General features: G+C 42.5%; 1 protein-coding gene across 8 annotated transcripts in view; it reads right to left on the bottom strand.

The window, feature by feature from the left end:
* Window positions 1-1,366: 1,366 nt before the first annotated feature.
* LOC137372132 (collagen alpha-1(III) chain-like) overlaps window positions 1,367-16,671 on the bottom strand; it is a 300,919-nt gene continuing 285,614 nt past the window's right edge. For all 8 annotated transcript variants that reach the window (XM_068035601.1, XM_068035603.1, XM_068035600.1 and 5 more), the window contains 4 exons: window positions 15,342-15,636; window positions 3,619-3,809; window positions 2,656-2,898; window positions 1,367-2,488 (listed from right to left, as the gene is read on the bottom strand). In XM_068035601.1, the coding sequence (XP_067891702.1) occupies window positions 2,342-2,488; window positions 2,656-2,898; window positions 3,619-3,809; window positions 15,342-15,636 (876 nt within the window). In that variant the 3' untranslated portion in view covers window positions 1,367-2,341. The remainder of the gene's footprint in view (window positions 2,489-2,655; window positions 2,899-3,618; window positions 3,810-15,341; window positions 15,637-16,671) is intronic.

Genomic DNA, 16,671 nt, shown 5'->3' with positions numbered 1-16,671 from the left:
AGCACATTGTTAAAACTCCATGCTTAGAAACCCGGACTTTTATGTTTCTGCATGCTATCAGGCCTCCCCTGCTCCAAGTGAATCACTATGTTCTGATTTCCCCCTTTATTTTAAATAGTGCGAGTTCCATATTTTTCAGTAAGATTAAGAGGAAGAAGAAAAAGCTACTTACACCAGTGAGGTTTGGCATAGTTATGTGAAGTCTACCAAAAAAATTATATTTATTTCCCCTAGCTGACAAAGACTTGAGTTTGTACTGGTTAATGCCTCACCACGAAATTGTGCATGAAGCTGCAAACTATACACCAGATGTTTAGTTGAACCAATCAGAAGAAAAGATCTATTACAATATTGCACGATAAATGTACTCGCTGATGTACAATGGCCCTCAGTTCTCTAACACCTCAATTCAAATACCTCCATGGCTCACTCCTCCCTATCAACCCTCCAAGAATGCTGTGTTCCTCTAAATCTGGCCTCTGGTGCATCCCCGACTTCCTTTGCCCCACCAGTGGTGGCTGAGCCTTCAGCTGTCTAGGTCCTACACTCTGAAATTCCCACTTTCAACCTCTTTGCATTTCTTCTTCTGTAAGAAGGGTGGCACAGTGGCGCAGTGGTTAGCACTGCAGCCTCACAGCTCCAGCGACCCGGGTTCAATTCTGGGTACTGCCTGTGTGGAGTTTGCAAGTTCTCCCTGTGTCTGCATAGGTTTCCTCCAGGTGCTCCAGTTTCCTCCCACAGCCTAAAGACTTGCAGGTTGATAGGTAAATTGGCCATTGTAAATTGCCCCTAGTGTAGGTAGGTGGTAGGGGAATATAGGGACAGGTGAGGATGTGGTAGGAATATGGGATTAAGTGTAGGATTAGTATAAATGGGTGGTTAATGGTCAGCACAGACTCAGTGGGCTGAAGGGCCTGTTTCAGTGCTGTATCTCTAAATCTAAAGACTCACCTTATAACTTACCAGTTTGAACAAACATTTAGTCACCTGTCCTAATGCCTCCTTGTTTAGTTTGCTGACAATTTTTTGTCTGATTGTGCTCCTGCCAAGCACTTTGGGACATTTTATTATGTTAAAGGTGCTATATATATATATAGAAATTGTTGATGTATAGATAGAACATAGTGGAACCCAGGGGACAGCTGTTGCAGCCCTCCCTGACATGATTTAGTAATGCTTGTCTTTGTAACTAATCCTTCAAAAGTTAATTTGTTTTGCCTACTGTTCATTATATTTTTATGTTATGCTATGCATCCTAATTCCTTTACTGGAATTACTGGAGACTGGAGACCCAATGGCTCTGCTGTTGTCATACCCTCCTAGTGCTACCCATGGTAAAATCAAAACATGGTAAAATCAAAACAAGTAATTTTTCAGTACATTTTATTTGTTTTTTTATGACAAATAAGCATTAAAAACAGCTGTACAGAAAAGACCTGACCTCTTCTAGCGACAAACTGATAGTTGCATGAGTAAAGTCAGAATGAAATCATTGATATCGTTTAACCATGTGCCAAATTTTAGAAATATGAATTGCAAGCTAATAAAGTAGTGATAAGTTAATACTGGGCAGCAAATGAATACGTGTCAAAAAAGAATACATCATTGAGAGGCCAATGAAATACCATTGCAGCAATAGGTAGAAACTATAAAGGGTTTTTTGGCTAGTTTTAGAAGGTCCGTTCATAAAATAGCACCAATTTAAAGACAAAACCAGACCCAAGAGCGCAAACACCAATGAATAATCAGCTGAACGTACAATGAATTGCAGGGCATTTAGAACATTTATTTCAGTTTTGGTCTGCTGCCAGCATCAATAATAACCGAATACATGTTCATACAAAGCACCTGTGCTTGAATCATCCTCAAATTTACTGCTTCTGGAAAGCTTTGTTTTCAAACAAGAGTTCAAGACTTTAAATGACGAGTGCAATATTTTCTTGGAAGTATCAAACCTATCCCAGTTTCTATCCATAATGAGGTAGTTGAAACTGGGCAAGTTCTGCATATACTGATTTTCATCTTGGTAAGAAATATAGGTCAAATTTAATGTTGGGAATGTTCAGTGCTTTATCAAATTATACTTCTTGATTTTACCCCAGTGCTAGGCACCATAGTGAAGTCATTATTTGTACATTTATGTGACAAAAACTTTTTTTATGTGCCTTCAATTTTGATATTTTTTTTACAACTCCAATCAAAATGAAGACTGATTTGGAAGTTATTTCCTCCTGGGAGATCCAAAATATAAGGATGTGGAAAAGTGCAGTATAGAGATGAATTAGCCCCATGTCCATTTTGTTAAGCGCCAGAAGTCATTATGTTCAAATAATCTTGGACATTACAAGAAGCAGACAGGTCCAATGTCAACACCAAATTCCTGGTCCTCAGCACCAATATCCATAGGTGCAATGTCTACAATAGGCAGACGAAGAGTCTTCCGTGTTCTATACTCAAAGACAGTCTTGCTCCAATCTCCAGTGTGCTTCTATAAGCAAACAGAAATAAAGTTCAGTTTTAACAGGCAGCTGACATAGATCATATTCATTGGAAATGTTATTAAAAGTAGACGTTTTAAATTAAAATGACTTTAAAATTATGGTTGCAAAATAATTTCTGTTTAATCAATCTTACATGATTCTTTGTGCTACTTACAGTGCATCCATCTTCAAGGACATTGTAAAGGAATTTGCTGTTTCCTGCAGCTTTGAGCTCCACATCAACCCAACTCATCAGCCTTAAAGCTTTCTTCACATTTCCAGTCTCGGCATCCAGGTAGGCAATACTATTCTTACAGTGGTAGGTGATATTCTGGGATGCTCGAGTGGAAAGCAGTCGAAGGAATCCCATTTGGATTTCAACAGTATCTTCTGATATCACATTGTCACCATAGCTAAACTGTGGAAATAGATATTTTTGTTGAATTAATTCAATTATAATCAAAGGATTTTTTTTTGTTATTTATTCATTCTCAGATTGTGGGCATCGCTGATAAGGCAGGCATTTATTGCCCATTCCCAATTGCCTTTGAGAAGGTGGTGATGGATCTTTAATTTGAATTTTTGGGATAATTGAAAAGGGTATTGCAGAACAATATAATTGCTTAATGTTTTATAGAACAATGCAAATTCTAAATACTCTGGAGGAGTGAGTTGGTCTTCGTCAGTATTCCGAAACGGAGTCACAGCAAATCAGCACCGGGCTGCCAAATTATTATGAGCATATTTTGTGGTACTGGTAACGACCAATTTCATCTCCATGGTGATTTCTGCAAAGGATATAAGGATTAAGTATTCTGATTTTGAATCATGTAAAACAAGGGCACCCAAAAAAAATATTACAGGAGAAAAACTAGGGTATTTTGGTCTGGCTGATTTAAAAGTAATGCAGCTAAGTTTCAAAGTACTGCTTCAAAAATCATTTAAGATTCAAATTATGAAATCTAGTCGACAGATTTAAACATTTAGTGAAATTCAATTTAGTTAACCTGGAACAGCTGTCTTATGGTGGGCAATTAAACACATTTTAATACATTTCAATTAGTCTTCTTGTCTTGCGCATCTCCTTTTGTACTACATTATATCATGTTTTATGACTCAATAGTCTGACAATACTTACATGGAAACCACCATTCATGGACTCTCCAAACCACACATGTTTCTTTCCATGACTGTTTTTTCCTGTCCACCAGTTTTTGCGTGGGATGCTGCTGGGGTTGGAAGACACACAGGTTTCACCAGTCTCCATGTTGCAATGTACTTTGATGGTATCCAACTTACAGCCTTGCTTAGGATCAATCCAGTATTCCCCTGTAATGGTAACATCAAAGCATAATTCTTAAAGGTTACAGGTTTAGAGCATTTAGATTGTAATGGAGAAAAATTGTCACTTTTGTCCATGCTTGCACTGTGCCGCCTGCTCATCTCAATAATTATGGCATGCAGCCTAGTGTAAAAATGTGCTGCTGACTGGCTGCACACTCAACGGGGGCCCATGTTTTGCGTGGCTAGCATAACACAGCTCGCTTACACTTCTTAAAGGCAACCTGCACTTCTTAAATGGGAGGTTCATTCAAGCTGCTCGGCTGGTAGAACTATGTGTGAAAGGCTTTGAGGGAAGGAATAATATATTATCAACGGAGCAACAGGCCAGACAGAGGTCTCCCAGGTTTTCTGATGCAGCACTGGAGGCCTTAGTCCAGGAGGTCAAAAGGAAAAGAGAGGTCATCTTTCTGCATGGGACCAGGAGGCCTTAAGGCATACCTTGCGAAGGGAATGGGCCTAGGTGGCCATGGAGGTCAAGTCCAGGCATTTGGCCCCAAAAAGCTGGCTGCAGTGCCACAAAATGTTCAATTACTTCATATGAGTAGTCCAGGCCAGTGAATGCATCTTCCAATGACATGTCCTACATACTGCACAGCCCCATTACTCAGTTTGGAGGAGATGGTGCTCTGCATTATACAGCGGACAGTGGCTGAGGCCATTGCATTCCACATCACCATGTATATTCAGGATGATGATATGCCACATTTGTGCCTACAATGTTCTGCACCTAACTGTTCTCTTTGGCACAGTGTTCAGTACTCCAATAATACTCTGCATTATGACATTTCTCCAAATCTATCCTCTCACGGTCATAGTGATATTTTCAATTGATGGCTCTCACTACTGGCTGCACATCACCTTTCCTAAGCCACACTATCAAAAGCCTTCAGGGTGTGTATTAGCTGTGGCTCAGTTGGTAGCAGTTGTGCATCTGAGTCAGAAGATTGTGGGTTCAAGTCCTGCTCTGGGACTTAAGTACAAAAGTCTTGACTGATTGTCCAGTGCAGTACTGTGGAAGTGCTACACCATTGGAGGTGCTGCCTTTAAAGGAGACATTAAACCAAGGCCCTATCTGCCCTCTCAGCTGGATGTAAAAGATCCTATGGTACTAATTTAAAGAAGAGCAGGAGAGTTGTCCTGACCACATTTATCTCTCAATCAACGTCACAAAAAAAATTATCTGGTCATGATCACATTGCTGTTTGTGGGAGCTTGTTGTGCACAAATTGGCTGGAACATTAGCTACATAACAAAAATGACTTAACTTCAAAAAATACTTCATTGGCTGTAAAGTGCTTTGGGCTGCCCAGTGGACGTGAACAAATGTCATATAAATGCAAGTTTTATTTTTATTTTTCAGAATTAAAAAAAGATCTCTATTAAATCACTTAGTCCTCATAGTTTCACTGGAACCTACAAGGAAATTACAGAAAGGAGCAAAAATTATAGGGTAGTTATAATGGGGGACTTTAATTATCCAAACAAAGACTGGGATAGTAGTAGTGTAAAGGGCAGTGAGGGGCAAGAGTTCCTAGAGTGTGTTCAGTAAAATTGTCTACGACAGTATGTTGCTAGTTCAACGGGAAATGAGGCACTGCTAGACCTAGTTCTTGTATCAGTAGGAGATCATTTAGAGGATAGTGATCATTGTATCATAAGGTTTAGGCCGACTGTGGAAAAGGACAAAGTGCAATCAAGGGTAAGAATAATAACTGGATGAAGGCTAACTTTAATGTGGTAACAATGGAGCTAATGGCGAATAAATTGGAGTCAAAAGCTAGCAGGAAAACTAGTAGATGAACACTGGGCTACTTTACGGGCTGTTCCCAGGGACGCACACTGAGACAAACATCAACTGCTGCTGGAGGACTATCAATTCGGTGAAAGACGCCCTTTGGTCTGCCCGAAACTTGCTGGTCTTCCAGCGTAAAGAGTTGTCCACGACCGAATGTTGCAGACTGGCACATTCCAAGGTCCAGGACTACGTGTTGAGGGACGCACTAAAACTTGGGGCAGCAGCAGCAAAGGCTCAATGGGGAAAGATCACTGTGTAAGGTCCCCCCGCCTAGTTGAACTGAGGGGCTGGATCCATGGGAAACCCCTCGAACTGTATCGGGAAAATTTTCGTTTGCTGTAAAATATAAAAATGTATATGGCATGACAAATGAAATGGAAGGGTTGTGAGGCAACTTATGATTGTATTGAAGGAAACTGATCTCCCTTGCACTGTTCGTATTTTTTGACTTGGTGCTGTTTGAAACGGTTTGGTAATGTCTTTTTCACAGATTTTTATGAAAAAGATTTTGGAATAAAAAAGAAGAGATAGTTCAGACACAGTCAAGGTATGTTCCCTCGAAGGGGAAAAGTAAGACAAACAAATATACAGAGCCCCCTGGATGACAAAAGAGGTAGAAATTAAGATAGAGAAGAAAAAGTGTGCTTATGACAGATTCCAGGTAGAAAACACTTTTAAGAACCAGGCTGAATATAGAAGGTCCGGAAGGGAAGTGAAAAAGCAAATAAGAGAAGCAAAGAGTGAGCATGAAAAGAGACTGGCAGCTAGCATTAAAGGAAATTCCAAAGTTTTCCAAAGGCATATAAATAATAAAAGGGTGGTAAAAGGAGGAGTGGGGCCGATTAGAGACCAGAAAGTGGATTTACACATGGAGGCAGAGGGCATAGCTGAGGTATTAAATGAATACTTTGCATCTGTCTTTACCAAGGAAGAATATGCAACCCAGGTAATGTTGAAAGAGGAGGTAAATCAGACACGAGAGGGGATTAAAATTGATAAAGAGGAAGTATTAGATAGGCTGTCTGTATGTAAAGTGGATAAAGCACCAGGGCCGGATGAGATGCATCCAAGGATACTGAGGGAAGTGAGGGTGGAAATCGCAGAGGCACTGGCCGTAACTTTTCAGTCTTCCTTAGACTCGGGGGTGATGCCAGTGGACTGGAGATTTGCAAATGTTACACCCTTGTTCAAAAAAGGGTGTAAAGATAAGTCCAGCAACTACAGGCCAGTCAGTTTAACTTCGGGTGTTGGGGAATCTTCTACGAAAATAACTAGGGACAAAATCAATAGTGACATGGGCAAATGTGAGTTAATTAAGGAAAGCCAGCATGGATTTCGGAAGGGAAAATCAAGTTTAACTAAATTGCTGGAGTTTTTTAAGGAGGTAACAGAGAGAGCTGATGAGGGCAATGCTGTTGATGTGGTGTACATGGGCTTTCAAAAGGTGTTTCATACAGTGCCAGACAACAGACTTGTGAGCAGACTTGTAGCTCATGGAATAAAAGGGAGGGTAGCAACATGGAATCAAAATTGGCTGAGTGACAGGAAACAAAGAGTAGTGGTTAATGGATGTTTTTCGGGCTGGAGGAAGGTTTGTAGTGGAGTTGCCCAGGGATCAGTATTGGAACCCTGGCTTTTCCTGATGTATATTAATAACCTAGACCTTAGTGTACAGGGCACAATTTCAAAGTTTGCAGATGATACGAAACTTGGAAGCATTGTGAACTGTGAGGAGGATAGTGTAGAACTTCAAAAGGACATAGACAAGTTGGTGGAATGGGCAGACAGGTGGCAGATGAAGTTCAGTGCAGAGAAATGTGAAGTGATTCATTTTGGTAGGAAGAACATCGAGAGACAATATAGAATAGAGGGTACAATTCTAAAGGGGGTGCAGGAGAACAGGACCTAGGTGTATATGTGCATAAGTCATTGACCTCGTCAGCAGACGTGGTCTCTTCAGACTACTAGAAAAGATTGGATGCCCACCAAAGCTACTAAGTATCATCACCTCATTCCATGACAATATGAAAGGCACAATTCAACATGGTGGCTCCTCATCAGACCCCTTTCCTATCCTGAGTGGCGTGAAACAGGGCTGTGTTCTCGCACCCACACTTTTTGGGATTTTCTTCTCCCTACTGCTTTCACATGCGTTTAAGTCCTCGGAAGAAGGAATTTTCCTCCACACAAGATCAGGGGGCAGGTTGTTCAACCTTGCCCGTCTAAGAGCGAAGTCCAAAGTACGGAAAGTCCTCATCAGGGAACTCCTCTTTGCTGACGATGCTGCTTTAACATCTCACACTGAAGAGTGCCTGCAGAGTCTCATCGACAGGTTTGCGGCTGCCTGCAATGAATTTGGCCTAACCATCAGCCTCAAGAAAATGAACATCATGGGGCAGGACGTCAGAAATGCTCCATCCATCAATATTGACGACCATGCTCTGGAAGTGGTTCAAGAGTTCACCTACCTAGGCTCAACTATTACCAGTAACCTGTCTCTAGATGCAGAAATCACCAAGTGCATGGGAAAGGCTTCCACTGCTATGTCCAGACTGGCCAAGGGAGTATGGGAAAATGGCGCACTGACACGGAACACAAAAGTCCGAGTGTATCAAGCCTGTGTCCTCAGTATCTTGCTCTATGGCAGCGAGGCCTGGACAACGTATGACAGCCAAGAGCGATGTCTCAATTCATTCCATCTTCGCTGCCTCCGGAGAATACTTGGCATCAGGTGGCAGGACCGTATCTCCAACACAGAAGTCCTCGAGGCGGCCAACATCCCCAGCTTATACACACTACTGAGTCAGCAGTGCTTGAGATGGCTTGGCCATGTGAGCCGCATGGAAGATGGCAGGATCCCCAAAGACACATTGTACAGCGAGCTCGCCACTGGTATCAGACCCATCGGCCGTCCATGTCTCCACTTTAAAGACGTCTGCAAACGCGACATGAAATCCTGTGACATTGATCACAAGTTGTGGGAGTCAGTTGCCAGCATTCGCCAGAGCTGACGGACAGCCATAAAGGCGGGGCTAAAGTGTGGCGAATCGAAGAGACTTAGCAGTTGGCAGGAAAAAAGACAGAGGTGCAAGGGAAGAGCCAACTGTGTAACCGCCCCAACAATCAAATTTTTCTGCAGCACCTGTGGAAGAGCCTGTCACTCTAGAATTGGCCTTTATAGCCACTCCAGGCGCTGCTACACACCACTGACCACCTCCAGGCGCTTACCCATTGTCTCTCGAGATAAGGAGGCCAAAGATACATTGAAGGTGGCAGGACAGCTTGAGAGAGTGGTTAATAAAGCATACAGTATCCTGGGCTTTATTAATAGGGGCATAGAGTACAAGAGCAAGGAGGTTATGTTGAACTTTTACAAGACACTAGTTTGGCCTCAGCTGGAGTACTGCGTCCAGTTCTGGGCGCCACACTTGAGGAAAGACGTGAGGGCATTGGAGAGAATACAGAAAAGATTCAAGAGAATGGTTCCAGGGATGAGGAATTTCAGTTGTGAAGATAGATTGGAGACTTTAGGACTGTTTTCCATGGAGAAGAGAAGGCTGAGAGGCGATTTGATAGAGGTATTCAAAATCATGAGGGGTCTGGACAGAGTAGATAGAGAGAAACTGTTCCCACTTGTGAAAGGATCGAGAATGAGAGGGCACAGATTTAAAGTATTTGGTAAGAGAAGCAAAAGTGACATGAGGAAAAACTTTTTACGCAGCAAATGGTTAAGGTCTGGAATGCACTGCCTGAGAGGGTGGTGGAGACAGGTTCAACTGAAGCATTCAAAAGGGAATTAGACAATGATATGAAAAGGAAGAATGTGCAGGGTTATGAGGAGAAGGCAGGGGAATGGGATTGAGGGAGTTGCTCTTTCAGTGAGCCAGTGTGGACACAATGGGTCGAATGGCCGCCTTCTGTGCTGTAATGATTCTGTGAAATGGTCTCAGAATCTCATGCCGCTACTCATGAAAATAATTTCTTTTTCTTTGCATCAAACAAATGCGGTACAATTTCAATAGCTTTACTGTACTTTTTATAATCGGGCAACTAAACATGTACAGCACTCTGTGTACAAATGTCATAAATTCTTTGCTCTTTAACTCTATGCCCCTAGTTATAAAACCAAAGTGCCATTTTATGGCTACATCTGCCTGCACTCACATTTTCGAGGAATTATGGCCCCACAGTTTGGCTCTGTAACACTAGTAGTTTCAATGCTATGGGTGGTGGTTAGTAGAAAAATTGCATCCATATCTTGGTGAGGGCTTTATTGTGGGCGCTATGTAAATGTGCCGGAAGCATGAAGAATAGGTAGATTGTGACACTAGTCAGCTTTTAATGCTGATTTGATGCTGTACTTGCTATTTTTGACCTTGCCTCTCTGGTTAAAACCCTCTCTTAAACACGTACAGCTGATCATGTGTTCAGCAGCACAAGCGACCACTACCCCTCACCCCCCTCCCAGGTTAGTTGTTTATAACTTTCTACTGGTACTTGCTAAATTTGTGGAAGTAGTGGGTGTTTGGAATGTTCATAACAGTTGGATAAGTCTGCAGGGAGTGGTACTGCAAGCGAGGAAGGCATTGGCTGCTACTGCAGGGCTCTGAGGACACTACTTGCTCCCAGTCACGGGGGCGAGAGTAGCAGTCCCTCTTGGACTGCAGCATTAGAGGCAGATGGAGCACAGGCTACAAAAAATACAAGTTGATTGCAAAGGTAGAAGAAGGAGCAAGGAAGGGCTCTGAGCAGGAAGCCTTACCAAACTAATTCTTCAAGGAGCACTCCTCCTACTTCCACCTAAGCCAGGGCCAGTGTGTTCAGGGGCTGTGATTCACAAAGGAGAACTATGCCAGCTCTTGAAAGCAGACCTGTTGTTTCAGAGCAGGATGAGACAGTACTGCCACTGACCATGAAGGTGACCATTGCTCTGAATATTCATGAGACAGATCCTTCCTGGCTGGAAAAAGCGACATAGCAAACATTTTACAGTTTGCGATCCATCACTGCATCTGGGAAGTGACAGAATTTCTGTATGCCAGGAGAGGAGACTTCACTGTGTTTTCTCTAAACAGAAAGAAGCTGGAAGAGCAGTGCAGGATGCCATTAAATGCACATACATTGCTTTGCGGGCACCACATCTCAATGGTGAGATGTACCAAAACCACAAAGGGTACCACTGCCACATTGTGCAGTTGGTGTGTGATCACACCCAACACATCATGCTGATGAATGCCTGTTATCATGATGCATTCATCCTGCGACAGTCCGCTGTTGCATCAATCTTTCAGCCACCATGTCAAACCAGAGGGTGGCTGCTATGTGACAAGGGTTATTTGCTCCACACCTGGCTGATGACTACCTTCTGCAACCCAACCACACATGGCCAAAATGCATAAAATGAGAGCAATGTTGCCATGAGAACCATCATTGATCACATGGCTAGAAGCTACATTTTCACGGCCTGGACTGCTTGGGAGGAGCCTTCCAGAGTGGGTGTCTCGATCCGTGTTGGCCTGTTGCATCCTCCACAACCTGGCCGTCATGAGGCCACAGCCCTTGTCATCACAGATTTAGTGAGCATCTTAGCAGGAGGAAGAAGAGGAAAGCAAGGAAAAGGAGGAGGGGGAAGAGAAGGAAGGGATCAGGAAACTGGCACATCCAATTTTCAGTCAGGCCATCTGTAAGTGCATCATTTGACTCTAATTCCCCTGAATAAAACAGCATAGAGTCATTTACGGCACAGAAGGAGGCCATTCAGCCTATTGAGTCCATACTGGCTCTCAGCGGAGTTACACAGTCAGTCCCACTCCCCAGATCGATCCCCGTAGCCCTGCAAGTCTATTTCTCTCATGTGGCCATCAAACTTCCTCTGGAAGTCATTGATTAATCCTTGTTATACAATAGCCCACACCTTACCATACCTCTGTGATAGACCATCACACAATCCGTTTGGCCACAATCCTGAAATAAAAGTCAGCACAAAACAATTACTGCTTTCCAACTTTATCCAACAAAATATCCAATACTTCATATAGTACAGAATTTATTCTCCCTTGTACATTTGCTTAGTGTCTGTCTTGTGGGTACCTTTGCCTGTCCTAGTGCTCCTATGCAGTGCTACCCCAATGACTGCAGCATGGCTGGTGGAAGATTGCAGAATTTCAATGGGAGATACCAACGTCCTTGCAGGATTCCCTCAAGCAGCTGTTGGCCCTGAGGGTTTGGCTTCAAACTACACCATCTCAGTATGAGTTGCAGCAGTCTGGATTGACTGGCTGAGAGCCAACAGCAAGGACACTGACGGAATGGCATTGATGTCATTGAGAGAGAACAGCAAGTTTGTGCTCCACAGAGTCACTGCCACTCCCCCAGAGTGGTGGGGGAAGGGGGAGGAGTGGTGGGGTGCCTCAGCTATCCAACTAATCTGCTGGAGCACCGATTAGTGGCCTGTGATAAGACCCTCAAAAAGCCCTTTGAGCACTGGTATCTGCAGTCAATATGGCAGCATTCTGAGCCTGCATGGCAACAAGTTGCGTGACCTCAGTCCGAGCTTCCACAACAAGACCCAGACTTTCGGTGACTTTTGCTTGTGCTGCAATATAAGCTGAGACCTAGGCTGTCAGATACATGCAGGTTGGGTGGGTCCCCAAGTGTTCTTATGGAGTTGGCCACTACTTCAACACTGGAAGGGATGGATTCCAAGCTCTGTGCAAAGCTCTGTGCCACGTTGGAGCTGGCCTCCTCCAGGGGATTTGAAAAGGTGTGTTAAGCAGGAACATACTGTCATTCTCCATGGTTTCAACCTCGCTGTGATCACAATCTCAGTGACAGCCACTCCAATGATGGCCAGCTCTGTCTTCTCCATGGGGGTTAGCATATGCAGCCGTGCCTGCCTCCTGCCAGTTTGCTGCTGACGCCTATTATGGGCCACCTTGTCCTGCAAAAGAGTAGTAAGTGGGTCAGTGAGTGTGGTGAAATGTGTTTGGGTGATGTGCCTGGCACAGTTGAATAGCTGGCAGTGTGTGCCAACTGTGAGATGTGAATGTGTAGCTTCCAGCAGTGCTAAGTGTGTGAAAGTGAAGCGAAGCATATGAATGTGAGGTTTGAGTCATTGTTGATAAACATTTTTGGTAGGTGGGTGTAGTGGGCGTGGTGAATAGAGCAGTGCTTGAAGCTAGTGATGCAGGTGCTAGGATATGGCCTGTGAGGATGCATTCACTGACCTTGATCACTCAGGTGCGGTTGTTGTTAAACTTCTTTCGGCACTGCATCCAGGTCCTCAGGATTAGACTGCTAGCATTGATTGCTGCAACTACCTGCTCCCACTGCCTTCTGAGTCCATAACTGGAGGACCTCCCAACCCCTGAGGGAAGAGGACCTCTCTCCTCCTCTCCATCTCTTCTGCCAAGGGCTCTAGTGCAGCATGAGAGAAATTTTGGCCATGCTGTATGGCCTGTTCAGCCATTTCTGTAGTTTCCTCCTGGTCCTTCACTCCTTAAGCCCCTGCTGAAGCCAGAATGCACATCATTTTAAAAAGATGCAGTCTGGCTTTAAGTAGTGCAGGTTAACTTTAAATGGTGTTAGTCTCACACCACCTTAGGTCCCCTGCTGAGGTGCATGCCGCAATCATTATAATTAACAGCAGTACAAAGTTTGTGTGCTGCCTGCATCACTTTGATCGGGCATGGGATAATAGTGCACCGTGATCCCGCGCTCGATTTCGGGGCAATCTAATTTAGCCCTCTGTACATCTGACCCTTAAGTCTCTTTGTTTGTCCACTCCTTTGAACAACTTTCCATTGTGTATACTCCCATTCCTTGTTTTTCCTCCCAAAATGCATTACTTCATGTTACATTGTGTCTTCACATGTCTGCTCATTTCTGCAACCTGGATATGCTTTCCTGGAGTCCTCCTCACTGTCTGGCAACACAATGCCCCTCCTTGAGGCGCATGATCGGGCTAATTCCACAATTCTGCCCTCCTGTCGGGGAGTTACAGTCGCAAGGAGTACAGGTTAGAAAATCAAGCCTACAATGCTGGGAGCACAAGGTTAGCTCTGAAGGCAAACAGTTACTTAGATTAGGAAATAGTTCAGAGTAATTCAAAATATCTGAATCAATTTGAAGGGTACAGCCAGCTTAGATTTCCGGCAAGCTTAACTTTTCCCCTGGCGAAGCATAGCCGACCCCCAAAAATCCAACTGCAATATCTCAAGCAATAAATTTATTACAAGACAATATTTTGTCATTTATTTTGCATTATTGCAGTTGTTCAATTATAAACTATAATAAAGATAATAGGTTTGCCTGACTGGTAATATGTGGGTATTATTGTGTCCCTTGTAGCGATTTTTTTTTTCTTATTGCAATTAGTCACCACATTCCCAAGCGGTGGCAACAAGAGTATTTCCTATCAAGTATCTGTTGAAAATCCTGCAACAGCTTTTAACAATTTTTGAAAATAAAGGCTCCAAACTGTTAATTTTCTGCTTCTATGCTGGGCGTACAGATTGGGAAATGAAACACAGGCAGCCCATAATTTTTCATCCATTAATTTTAATGATGGAAAATCAAAAGGCTGGGCTGTGTAATTTCCTAAAATGGAATATTTACCCTGACATTCTGCTACGTGTCTGAACTGTTAATCTTCTTCTAACCAGTTCCACAAAAGCATCACAAGGATCTAATTTTTTGAATCTCATGTTTTGCTATGTTCTATTCAGAAATTCATTTAAGAAAGAAAAGTAAGCTGAGTAATTTTGTAGAAAGGTGCCTACAAATCTTTGCTTTATGATGTAAAACAGTTGACAATTAAATTGGCCTAAGTCCTTACTTTCTCTCTGTTTATTTAATAAGGAGTTATAGAGCCTTTCATTGGCTGGAGCCATGCCTTCTGGCAGTCAGCTTGGGTTGGATAAGAAGTTTGTCTCTCTGACAGCTCTGAAAGGCAAAAGTATAAAACTTCCTGACCATTTAATAGAATTTTATTGTACAATTGTTGAATAGTCTAATTCTGAAAGGCTTCTGGACATGGTGAAATTTAAGATTTAAGGGTAGAAATTAATGCATTTGCTTCACACTCTCTTACACTTTAACAGAGATAGTAACCCACTTATTTTTAACACCTCAATTAAAATAGGAGGGGAACATGATACAAATATGTAATCACTTGTATGATAACATCTCCATCGACACTACGCTTATGTAAAAAGAAAGTAGAGAATCTTGGATTTGAAATTGTGCCTTTTTCCATTTTGGAATTATCAATGACTTCAAAAATGGGAAATAATCTTTCTTAGGGACAAAAAGACCCATTGAACTGAATGATAAAGATTGGATTAACAGATAACGAATAAACGGTCCATGTAATCTCTTGGACTGGTTTTGATCACTTGAAGGAGTTGGAGAGGAATTTTCCAGATTTTTTCCCCTCCTTATTAGTGCTGGGTTTTCCCCTTTTTTGCCTCTCCCGGGAGATAACATGGCTGCCAGAGGGAGGGGATAGGAGGTGTCTAATCATGATGCTTCAGCCATCATGAGTGTGGGGCAGGTTTAATGGTCCAGCTGGTCTTTTCCTGCCTGACATTTTTGTATTTTCTTATAAAATGTTGTATACAATGATAACGGAAACTGTCTCTAGACTTGTACCCATAAGTTACAATGAATTTAATCTAATATTCAATAGAAAGGTAATTTATCTTCTCAAATGTCTTCCTTACCGCTCTTGAACTCTGGATGGCAAAATTTTAGATCACGGCAACTACGCGCAGGGCTCTTTCGCGATCCATCTGGGCTCAGGATGGTGTCCACTCGGCTGTTAAGGGATTTCAGGGCAGCTATTATTTCTTCCCCTTGTTCATTTGTAGATCCACCAGGTTGATCGCCATAGTAGTAATTTCCTGGATATGTTACACCCTTCTTTCCAACACCAAGTACTGTTGCTGATCCACAACAGGGGCCAGGAGGTCCAGGGGGACCAGGAAGGCCAACAGGGCCATAATCACCAGGAGGACCCTATGGAGTTCAGAATACAGTGCTCATATTTAGCGTTCCCGTATAAAAGTATAATCAGTAATTTTAATGCATAACCTCACAGGAATTTGGTTCAGATTCGTAGAATGATCCAGCACATATTGCCTGTACCAGCTCTTTGGTACTGTGATTCAATTAATCCAATTTCCTTGCTCTTTCCACATAACTGAAGTCCCTCATTCCTAGCACCAATCTAGCAAATCTCTTCTGCATCTTCCTCTAAGGTTTTGAACATCTTTGCTGAAGTGTGGTGCCCAGAATTGAACACAATACTTCAGCTGATGCCTAACCAGTGTTTTATGAAGGTTGAGCATAACTTTCTTGCTTTTTTACTCTATACTTCTAATAATAAAGCCAAGGATCACATATGCTTTTTTTAACATCCTTCTCAACATGCCCTGCTACCTTCAAAGATCTGTATACGTATATTCCCAGCTATATCCATTCCTGCATTCCCTTCCAAATTAGTTTATATTGCCTCTCCTCATCCTTCCTTCTAAAATGCATCACTTCACACTTCTCAAATTTCATCTGCCATGCATCTGCCCATTTTATCAGTCTGCATATGTCCTTGTGGAATCTGTTACTTTCCTTCTGACTGAGTTTTGTGCCATGTTCATACTTTAAAATTCTGCCTGGTATACCCAAGTCCAAGTTATTAATATATATCAATAAGAGCAGGGGTACTAAACATGACTTCTGTGGAACACCACTCAATACTTTCCTCCAGTTTGAAAAACAACAATTCACCACTACTTTCTGCTTTCTATCCCTTAGCCAATTTTGTATCTACACTGCCCCTCTCCCTTTAATCCTATGGGCTTTAATTTTGCAAACAAGTCTATTATGTGATACTTTGTGAAATGCCTTTTGAAAGTCCATGTACATATCATTCGCACCACCCTCATCAACCATTTCCATTACTTTATCATAGAACTCAATCAAGTTATTCAAACATGATTTTCCTTTAACAAATCCATGTTGGCTTTCATTTATTAATGCATTCTTTACTAAGTG

This window comes from Heterodontus francisci, chromosome 7, assembly GCF_036365525.1.
Source record: "Heterodontus francisci isolate sHetFra1 chromosome 7, sHetFra1.hap1, whole genome shotgun sequence".
In the NCBI taxonomy this organism is placed as follows: domain Eukaryota; kingdom Metazoa; phylum Chordata; class Chondrichthyes; order Heterodontiformes; family Heterodontidae; genus Heterodontus; species Heterodontus francisci.
This window is presented reverse-complemented; position numbering and strand designations above follow the sequence as displayed.